Raw genomic sequence first — 11,375 nt, forward strand, 5'->3', positions numbered from 1 at the left:
TCATTTTAAATCTGTATAAAAACTCCTTATAAAATATAGTAAAATTAGACAATAAAAGCCTTTTTTTCTATGCTCTTTGCCCCCTGAAATATTTGAAATATTTCATTTTTTTTTCCTGCTGTTTCTCTGGTTTAACCAACAGAATCAGAGAGGTGTCGTTCCTATTCACCCCAATTATGTCAAATCTATATCAAAACTCCTTATAAAATATAGTAAAAATCAGACAATAAAAGCCATTTTTTTTCTGTGCTCTTTTCCTCCTGAAATATTTGGATTCTCTCATCTTTATTTCGTGTCCTACAACGACAGGACCAGCTGAGGGCTCTGCTGCAAAGGAATCCAACTGATCCAGACACTTTTTTTTTTTGGCTTTTGAGTGGCTTTTCCCTCTAAACCCCAAATCCCTGAGAGAGCCTGAACCCTTTTTTTTACTCCTTGATTTCTGGAGAGTCATCTAAACACCAAGTTCTTCAAGGAACCTGATCCTTTTTTTTTTTTTTTTTTTTTTTTTTTTTTTTCTGTTTGATTTTTTTGGTGGCAAAGCTGTTCTCCCTGAGCACCTTCCTGGTTAATTCCTGAGGTGTTTTGGTTTTCTGAAATTCCTTTCCCAGGGAATTTTCTGTAAACAAATAGATGTGTTTTTATAATGACAAATCTATTTAATTTTTTTTTTTCCCTGGGAGGGAATTTCTCCTTGCTGTCCCTCTGCTCTGCCCAATGGGAGTGAAGAGGTTTTGCCTTTGTGTCCCCAATCAGATTGGTCTGTGTGAAATGGGATAAAAGGGAGACACAGCCCAGAAATAAAAGTAATTTTCAGCTTTTTGAAGCTCAGATTTTGTGTTATTGTGGAGTAAAACAGAGTCAAATGTGGATCAGGAAGGATGTGTGTAACCCTGGTTCCGTGCCTGAGGTGTTTTAGTTTTTTTTAATTTTTTTTCAAGAGAATTTTCTGTAAACAGAAGAAATGTTTTGTAATTTTAACTCTGTTATTTATTTTTTTTCCCTGGGAGGGACTTCTCCTCGCTGTCCCTCTGCTCTGCCCAATGGGAGTGAAGAGGTTTTGCCTTTGTGTCCCCAATCAGATTGGTCTGTGTGAAATGGGATAAAAGGGAGACACAGCCCAGAAATAAAGGAGTCATTTTCAGCCTCCTGAATCTCAGAGTTTCTGTCGTTGTGGTGTAAAACAGAGTCAAATGTGAGATCAGGATGGATGTGTGTAACCCTGGTTTTGTGCCTGAGGTGTTTTGTTATTTTTTAATTTTTTTTCAAGAGAATTTTCTGTAAACAAAAAAAATATTTTTGTAAAGTGTACCTACGTTAACATTCTTTCCTTGGGAGGGACTTTTTGCTGTCCCTCTGCTCAGACCAACGTGATTGAAAAGGTTTGTCTTTGTGTCCCCAATCAGATTGGTCTGTGTGAAATGGGATAAAAGGGATAGAATAGTATAAAATAGTATAAAAGTATAAACCAGTGTAGCCCTGGTTCCGTGCCTGAGGTGTTTTGGTTTTCTGATTTTTTTTTTCCCCAGAGAATTTTCTGTAAACAAAAAACATATTTTTGTAAAGTGTACCTACATTTACATCCTTTCCTTGGGAGGGATTTCTTGCTGTCCCTCTGCTCAGACCAATGTGATTGAAAAGGTTTATCTTTGTGTCCCCAATCAGATTGGTCTGTGTGAAATGGGATAAAAGGGAGACACATCCCAAAAACAAAGGAGTCATTTTCAGCCTCCTGAAAATCTCAGCCTCTGTGTTGTTGTGGAGTTAAACAGCCTCACTCCCGCTGCTCCTGCAGCCCCACAGAGATTGGGGCTGCTGTTCTCTGCCCATCCTAAAACTTTAGGGCAGGAATTCCCCTGGCGCTGCCCAAAGCACACCCAGCAGAGCTCAGAGCTCTTCCCTTCCCCTCCAGGAGGATGAGAGAAGAACCTCAGGGGGTTTTTCCACGCCTGGAGCGACCCTTAGACCTGATAAATATGCTGGAGGGGAGAGGGGGAGCTGCAGGGGGAGCCTGGGCCCCTCTCCTCGGCCTCCCACAGGTTGTCGTAGCTGAGGTCGCTGTGGAAGCTCTGCAGCTCCGCGTAGTCGTGGGAGGACACCGAGTCACGGCACCGACAGGCGGGGTCTGGTAGTGCCAAGGGGTCCCCGTGCACACCTGGAGGGGGATGGGAATGTGGTTTGTGTTGGGGATATTTTATATAGATTTTTATATAATTTTTATATATATTTTTATGTATTATAATATATATAAAATACCTGGAGAGAATGGGAATGTGGTTTGTGTTGGAGATATTTTATATAGATTTTTATATAATTTTTATATATTTTTAATGTATTATAATATATATAAAATACCTGGAGAGAATGGGAATGTGGTTTGTGTTGGGCATATTTTATATATATTTTTATATAATTTTTATATATTTTTAAATGTATTATAATATATACAAAATATATTTTATATATATTAATATACATCCTAATATATAATATATATTATAATATATGTGTTTTATATATAATATATAATATTTTAAATATATAATCTATAATATATAATATATACTATAATTACATATAATTATAATATATATAATATCTATTTTTATATAATAATATATATATTATATACTATATTATATATATAATAATGTATAATATATAATATATATTATTTATAATATATTTTATATATAATAATATATAATATATATATAATATATAATATATACTTTATATATTCTAATATATTTTTCATATAAGATATTTTTATTTTATATATATTATAATATATAAAATATCTATACATATAAAATAGATAAAATATTTTTATATAAAATACTGTACATAAACATAATGTAATATATATTTAATATATTTCTATATGTTTCATGTATAATATATACTTCATATATTTTAATATATTTCTTATATAAAATATTTAATTTTATATATTATACATAAATATTTATACATATAAAATATATATAAATATTTTTATAAAATATATTTTACAGAAATATAATTAAATATATATTTTATATATCTTAATATATTTTACGTATAATATAATATATACTTCCCAGGGCCTCACCTGGGGTGGGCAGAGAAGGTCCCAGGGGTTCCTCTGGCAGGGACGAGATCTGGGGACACAGGGACAGCCCGGTGAGGGTGGCACGGCTGGGACAGTGACTACAGGACACCAGCCTTGTCACCCTGGTCACCCTGTACCCGTCACCCTGCACTGGTCACCCTGCACTTGTCACCCTGCACTGGTCACCCTGCCCTTGTCACCCTGGTCACCCTGCCCTTGTCACCCTGCTCACCCTGCACCCGTCACCCTGCACTTGTCACCCTGCTCACCCTGCACTTGTCACCCTGCACTTGTCACCCTGCACTGGTCACCCTGGTCACCCTGCACTTGTCACCCTGCACTTGTCACCCTGCTCGCCAGGATGGGCTCTGACATGGGAGTAAAGGGTCCAGAGCCCTGCAGGGACCACCCCAGGGGTGTCCCCCTGCACCCTCTGAGTGTCCCCCTGAGTGTCCCCTGCACCCCCTGAGTGTCCCCTTGTATGCCTTGACTGTCCCCTGCACTCCCTGAGTGTTCTTTAGACCCCCTGAGTGTCCCTTGTACCTCTGAGTGTCCCCCTTCCCCTGACTGTCCCCCAGAAACCTCTGAGTGTCCCCTTACACCGTCCAAGTGTCCCCCCGAGTGTTCCTGTGAGTGTCCCCTGCACCCTCTGAGTGTCCCTGAGTGTCCCCCAGCATCCCCAGTGTCCCCTTACACCCCCTGAGCATCCCCTGTGTCCCCTGAGTGTCCCAGAATGTCCCCTGCACCCCCTGAGTGTCCCCTGTACCCTCTGAGTGTCCCCCTGCACCCCCTGAGTGTCCCCTTGTACCCTCTGAATGTCCCTTGTATGCCCTGATTGTCCCCTTGCACCCCATGAGTGTCCCCCTGAGTGTCTCCTTCACCCCCTGAGCATCCCCTGTGTCCCCTGAGTGTCCCAGAGTGTCCCCTGCACCCCCTGAGTGTCCCCAAGTGTCCCCCAGCATCCCCTAAGTGTCCCCTGTACCCCCTGAGTGTCCCCTTACACCCTCCGAGTGTCTCCCAAGTGTCCCCTGCACCCCCTGAGTGTCCTCAAGTGTCCCCTGTACCCTCTGTGTGTCTCCCTGAGTGTCCCCTGTACCCCCTGAGTGTCCCCCCCAGTGTCCCACCTCCCCCAGGTGTGTTCCCATCCTGACCTCCCCCAGGTGGGGTCCCATCCTCACCTCCCCCAGGTGGGGTCCCTGGGCGGGTCCCCGGGCCCGGGGCTGCCATGGGACCCCCGGGGTGCTGTAAATGGGCCCGGGGGGTCCCTCCCTGCCGTGTCCCCCCGGCAGGGGCTGGCAGTGCCACCGCTCCGGGGACACCTGCGGGGGACACGGGCACCGGCCTGGCTGCCCCGGGCACTGCAGGAGCTGCAACAGAAAACGGGCATGGTTGGGTCCTGGGTGGGGAATTCCCACCTGGGAAAGGAAATTCCCACCTGGGAAAGGAAATTCCCACCTGGAAATGCCCATCTGGAAATGAAATTCCCATCTGGGAAAGGAAATTCCCACCCGGGAATGCCCATCTGAGAAATAAAATTCCCACCTGGAAATGCCCCATCTGGGAAATTCCCACCTGGAAAAGGAAATTCCCACCTGGGAAATTCCCACCTGGGAAATTAAATTCCCACCTGGGAAATGCCAACCTGGAAAATTAAATTCCCACTTGGGAAATGCCCAACTGGGAAATTCCTACCTAGAAAATGAAATTCCCACCTGGGAAATGTCTCACCTAGGAAATTAAATTCCCACCTGGGAAATTCCCCACCTGGGAAATAAAATTCCCACCTGGGAAATTCCCACCTGGGAAAGGAAATTCCCACCTGGGAAATTAAATTCTCACCTGGGAAATTCCCCACCTGGGAAATAAAATTCCCACCTGGAAAATGAAATGCCCACCTGGGTGCTGCTCACCTGGGAAATTCCCACCTGGAAATGCTCACCTGGGTGGCCCCTACCCAAAAAGGACTTTGGAGGGAAGGGGGATCACACCAGGGTGAGGATGGCTCAGAAACTTTTCCTATTCAATTGTCACATTTGAAATGTGACCTTTAACAGGCACGCCCTTATCACACCTGGGGATTTTTGGGGTGGGCAGAGTGGTCTGTGGCTCCACAGGCACAGCAGGAGCTGGCCATGGGGATAAAAGTGACTCAGGGGATGAAGAGGAACAGAGAGGAGCCAGAAATGACCCTGGAGGGAAGGGGGATCACACCAGGGTGAAGAATGGCTCAGAAATTTTCTCTATTCGACTGTCAGAGCTGGAAATGTGGCCTTAAGGCACTCCCTTATCACACATGGGGATTTTTGGGGTGGGCAGAGTGGTCTGTGGCTACACAGGCACAGCAGGACCTCACCAGGGGGATAAAAATCAACTCAGGGGATGCAGAAGGACCCTGGAGTAAAAGGGAGTCACTCCAGGGTGGAGAATGGCTCAGAAAATCTTTCCCTGTTCAACTGTCAGAGCTGGAAATGTGGCCTTATCACAACTGGGATTTTTTTGGGGTGGGCAAGGGATGCAGAGGGGCAGAGAAGAGCCAGAAATCATCCTGGAGGAAAGGGGGATCACACCAGGGTGAGGATGGCTCAGAAGACCTTTCCCAATTCAATTATCACATTTGAAATGTGGCCTTAAGGCACTCCCTTATCACACCTGGGGATTTTTTGGGATGAGCAGAGTGGTCTGTGGCTCTGACTCATCTCCGGGACTGATTTGGGGCTGGAATTGGGGAATGTCCAGTTTCGGGAGCCTGGCTCACATCTATCTGTGACTCTGCTGTGATCAGACAGGGGAAACCTGTGTCCCCTCTGGCCCAGAGGGAAGGGACAGGGGACAGCTCTGGAGTTTCCTCATCCCTCCTCACACTGAAAAAAAACAGCTCCAGGCACAATTCCTGGAGCCTGGAGATGAGTCAGGGCCAGATCCTGCAGGAGTTGTCTGAACTGGGAGGGACTGGGAGGGACTGGGAGTGAAGGGAGCAGTGAAAAGGGGGAGCTGGGAGCTGCTGAGGGCTCAATTCCCACCCAGCTCTGTCTGTCCAGCCCCAAGGTAGGATGGAAACAGGGACAGGGCAGCTCATCCCCAGGAGGGGTTGGAGAGGGCCTGTAAAATCCCAAATTTTGCTCATCCAGTTTTGGGATGATGGGGCTGAGTCCTGTCTGTGCTCAGCAAAGGGAATTCCTCAAGGGACAGTCACTGAAGGGTTGCAAAATCCCAAATTTTGCTCATCCAGGTGGGATGATGAGGCTGAGTCCTGGCTGTGCTCAGTGATGGGAATTAAGAGACACTGAGGAGTTCTAAAATCCCAAATTTTGATTATCCACTTTTGGGATGGTGGGATTGACTCCTGGCTCTGCTCAGCAAAGGGAATTCCTCAAGGGACACTCACTGAGGGGCTGTAAAATCCCAAATTTTGCTGATTCACACGGAGCTGAGTCCTGTCTGTGCCCAGACAGGGGAATTCCTCCAGGGACAGTCACTGAGGGATTGGGAAAGTGTCCCCACACTGGCAGGCCGGTGGGGACACGCTGGAAAAGCCCTGTCAGGGCAGGCTGTGCCCCATGGGGCAATCACCTCCCAGCCAGGGATTGCCCCAGGAGCTGTGGCACACCCCAGGGCTGTGGGAGGGATTGCTCCATCTGCAGCCTCCCCTCCCAGCTCGCCCCTTTCCCAGGGACAAGTTCCCACACCTGTTCTGGAGAACCTGCCGGGCCCCCAGCCCTGCCAGCAGCAACAGCGGGGAAAGTGAGACTTGTTCTTGTCAGGGGGAGGATCCAGCCCCATCCCACACTCAGCTCCATCCCATATCCAGCCCCATCCCACACTCAATTCCATCCCACACTCAGCCCCATCCCACACTCAATTCCATCCCACACTCAGCCCCATCCCATATCCAGACCCATCCCACACTCAATTCCATCCCAAACTCAGCCCCGTCCCATATCCATCCTGATCTTACATCCAGCCCCATCCCACACTCAGCCCCGTCCCACATCCAGTGTGATCCCACATCCATCCTGATCCCACATCCATCCTGATCCTACATCCAGCCCCATCCCACACTCAGCCCCATCCTACATCCAACCTGATCCTACATCCCTCCTGATCCCACACTCAGCCCCATCCCACGTCCAGTGTAATCCCATATCCAGCCCCATCTCACATCCATCCTCATCGCACATCCATCCTGATCCCATATCCAGCCCCATCCCATATCCATCCTGATCCCAGACTCAGCCCCATCCCACATCCACCCTGATCCCACATCCATCCTGATCCTACATCCATCCCCATCCCACATCCAGTGTAAGCCCACACCCATCCCTATCCCACATGCAGCCTGATCCTACATCCAGCATCATCCTAAATCCATCCTGATCCTACATCCATCCCACACCCATCCTGATTCTATATCCATCCTGATCCTACATCCATCCCCATACCCATCCTGATCCCACACTCAGCCCCGTCCCACATCCAGCTCCATCCCACATCCATCTTGATCCCACAGCCATCCTGATCCCACATCCATCCTGATCCCACATCCACCCTGATCCCACATCCATCCTGATCCCACATCCATCCTGATCCTACATCCATCCTGATCCCACATCCATCCTGATCCTACATCCATCCTGATCCCATACCCATCCTGATCCCACACCCACCGCTATCCCACATCCATCCCAATTCCATCCCAATCCCATCCCACACCCATCCCACATCCCATCCTCACCCTGCCCATCTCCAGCTGTCCCGGGGGCTGTTGCTGTGAGCTGTGTGAGCTGTGAGCCGTGTAGGGCTGCTGGTACAATGGGGACTGTGTCTCTCCTTTGGGATTTTGGGAGCTGTGAGCCGTGTAGGGCTGCTGGTACACCGGGGACTGTGTCTCTCCTTTGGGATTTTGGGAGCTGTGAGCCGTGTAGGGCTGCTGGTACACCGGGGACTGTGTCTCTCCTTTGGGATTTTGGGAGCTGTGAGCTGTGTAGGGCTGCTGGTACACCGAGGACTGTGTCTCTCCTTTGGGATTTTGGGAGCTGTGAGCTGTGTAGGGCTGCTGGTACACCGGGGACTGTGTCTCTCCTTTGGGATTTTGGGAGCTGTGAGCCGTGTAGGGCTGCTGGTACACTGGGGACTGTGTCTCTCCTTTGGGATTTTGGGAGCTGTGAGCCGTGTAGGGCTGCTGGTACGCCGGGGACTGCACCTCTCCTTTGGGATTTTGGGGAATCCTCTCCTCGTTGCTCCTGCTTTGGGATTTCCTGGTGCTGTTCCCCCTTCGGAGTTCCCCGTGCCCTGGGCTGGGCCAGCTGGGTTGGGTCAGGCTCTGCAAAGACACCACAGACCCTAAAGTCACCCTCCTCTGTCACCCTGATTTTTTTTTTTTTTTCAGCCTTCTGAATATGCCTGGGGTCAGGGCAGAAATCCTGACTGGAAAAATCCTCCACCTCCCGCCCCTGCAGGTTTTGGTTTGGGATTTCACAGCCTTTGAACGTACTGTTTGTCCTTTTGTAATCTGTAATCCCCAACAGCTCCAGGACAGGGCAGAGGAGTGGAGTGGGAACGGGGATGGGATGGGAATGGAATGGGAGTGGGATGGGAACTGGGATGGGAATGGGAATGGGACTGGGATGGGAAATGGGATGGGAACTGGGATGGGAATGGGACTGGGAATGGGATGGGAACTGGGATGGGAACTGGGAATGGGAATGGGACTGGGAATGGGATGGGAACTGGGATGGGAACTGGGAATGGGACTGGGATGGGAACCAGGACTGGGACTGAAACTGGGACTGGGACAGGAATGGGACTGAGATGGGACTGGGACTGAGACTGGGATGGAAACTGGGACTGGGATGGGATGGGACAGAGATGGGACTGGCACTGGGATGGGACTGGAACTAGGACTGGGACTGGGACAGGACTAGAACAGGACTGGAACGGGGACAGGACCAGGACTGGGACCCCTCATCACCCTTTTCCCTGACCAAGCTGAGCCAGGCCAAGCCCAGTCTCCGGGCAGGAATTTGCTCCAACCCCACAGATCAAACCCTGCCAGCCCCAAAGGGGGATCCCCACGGGCACCCTGGGATTTTTGGGGGTTCACTCACATGGAGAGGCTGGGAATAGCCAGGGGACAGGGGCTCCTCCAGCAGGCGGCCCTCAGGGGTCAGCAGGAAGGAGTGACCATCGGGCAGGGAGCCGCTGGTCTGGGACAGCTGGGTCAGTGTGGTCACTCTGCCTCCGGACGCCCAGGAGTTGGTCCGGCCATCAGAGCTCAGGGACCCTCTCCCACTGCTGGTGAACTGTATGGGGACAGGGACATCATTGGGGACAGGGACAGCCTTGGGGACACAGCCCTCGTGTCCCCATCAGAGCTCAGGGATCCTCTCCCACTGCTGGTGAACTGTACGGGGACAGGGACATCACTGGGGACAGGGACAGCCTTGGGGACACAGCCCTCGTGTCCCCATCAGAGCTCAGGGATCCTCTCCCACTGCTGGTGAACTGTACGGGGACAGGGACATCACTGGGGACAGGGACATCACTGGGGACAGGGACATCCTTGAGGGGCAGGGACATCCTTGGGGACACAGCCCAGAGAGCTCAGGGATCCTCTCCCTCTGCTGGTGAACTGTACGGGGACAGGGACATCACTGGGGACAGGGACATCACTGGGGACAAAGGACATCCTTGAGGACAGGGACATCTTTTGAACCCCCAGGATCTTTCACCTGGCTGGGGTGTGGGGCTTTGACCCCCAGGATCTCTCACCTGGGTGTGGTCTGGGGTGTGGGAGTTTCACCCCCAGGATGATTTACCTGTCCCGTGTGTGACAGTTTCACCCCCTAACATCCCTCACCTGCCTGGGGTAAGGGGGATTTGACTCCCCAGGATGATTTACCTGTCCGGAGTGTGGCAGTTTGACCCTCATGATCATTTAACTGTCCGGGGTGTGGGATCCTGGCCCCCCCATGATCATTTACCTGTCCAGGGTGTGGGATCCTGGCCCCCAGGATGATTTACCTGTCCGGGGTGTGGGATCTTTGATCCCCAGGATGATTTACCTGTCCGGGGTGTGGGATCTTTGACCCCCAGGATGATTTACCTGTCCGGGGTGTGGGATCTTTGACCCCCAGGATGATTTACCTGTCCGGGGTGTGGGATCTTTGACCCCCAGGATGATTTACCTGTCCGGGGTGTGGGATCCTGGCCCCCAGGATGATTTACCTGTCCGGGGTGTGGGATCCTGGCCCCCCCATGATCATTTACCTGTCCAGGGTGTGGGATCTTTGACCCCCAGGATGATTTACCTGTCCGGGGTGTGGGATCCTGGCCCCCAGGATGATTTACCTGTCCGGGGTGTGGGATCCTGGCCCCCGGGATCCCCTCAGACCCCGAGAGGGAGGAGTCAGCGTTTCTGAACTGGGCAGTGTTGAGGCAGTAGAGCCACTCCTGGTAGTCCCGGTAGCTGGCACAGCTCACACGGATGGAGTTGATCAGTCGGCCTGGGAAAAACATCCCCAGAGTCCTGACCCCGAGCTGGAGACCCCAGAAAGGCTCGGGAATCCTCCTCCTGATCCATCCAGCCCCACATCCCACAGCGGGATCTGGGAATGGGATGGGGAGGGATGTGGGATGGAGATGGGTGTGGGATCAGGAGGGATGTGGGAACAGGATGAATTTAGGATTAGGATGGATGTGAGATCAGGATAGACATGGGATGGGGATGGATGTAGGATCAGGATGGATTTGGGATCAGGATGGATGTGGGATCAGGAGGGATGTGGGATTACATTGGATGTGGGATCAGGAGAGATGTTGGATCAGGAGGGATGTGGGATCAGGAGGGATGTGGGATCAGACCCTCCCTCCCCATCCCAGGCCCTCCCTCCCCGTGCCAGGCACCCACCTTCGATTAAAAAGGAGGTTTTGTCGTTCTCCTCAAAGAGCACCTGGATGGCGTTGAGTGGGAGCTCCCCCTGTGGAGAGAGGGGCAGGATTGGGGTCACAGGGGCAGGATTGCAATCATAGGGGCAGGACCGGGGTCACAGGGGCAGGATTGGGGTCATGGGGGCAGGATTGGGGTCACAGGGGCAGGATTGGGGTCACAGGGGCAGCAGAGCTCCTGGCCATGCCCAGGGACACAGCTCTGGGGTGCAGACACCTGGGCAGCCAAACTCTGCTCCCACAGGAGCAATCCCCAATGAGAGTGGGATTCCTGCCACCTCCTGCACATCCCAGTGGGATTCCTGCTGCCTCCTGCACATCCCAGGTGAACCCCATC

General features: G+C 50.8%; 1 protein-coding gene across 1 annotated transcript in view; it reads right to left on the minus strand.

Moving 5' to 3' along the window:
* Window positions 1-1,961: 1,961 nt before the first annotated feature.
* PLEKHN1 (pleckstrin homology domain containing N1) overlaps window positions 1,962-11,375 on the minus strand; it is a gene marked incomplete at both ends in the record, with an annotated part of 24,939 nt that continues 15,525 nt past the window's right edge. Inside the window, 6 exons of the mRNA XM_083876833.1 lie at window positions 1,962-2,155; window positions 3,095-3,143; window positions 4,273-4,461; window positions 9,199-9,393; window positions 10,442-10,596; window positions 11,001-11,070. Coding sequence (XP_083732959.1) covers window positions 1,962-2,155; window positions 3,095-3,143; window positions 4,273-4,461; window positions 9,199-9,393; window positions 10,442-10,596; window positions 11,001-11,070 — 852 coding nt within the window. The remainder of the gene's footprint in view (window positions 2,156-3,094; window positions 3,144-4,272; window positions 4,462-9,198; window positions 9,394-10,441; window positions 10,597-11,000; window positions 11,071-11,375) is intronic.

This window comes from Zosterops lateralis (genome assembly GCF_965231275.1).
Source record: "Zosterops lateralis genome assembly, chromosome: 22".
Lineage (NCBI taxonomy): Eukaryota > Metazoa > Chordata > Aves > Passeriformes > Zosteropidae > Zosterops > Zosterops lateralis.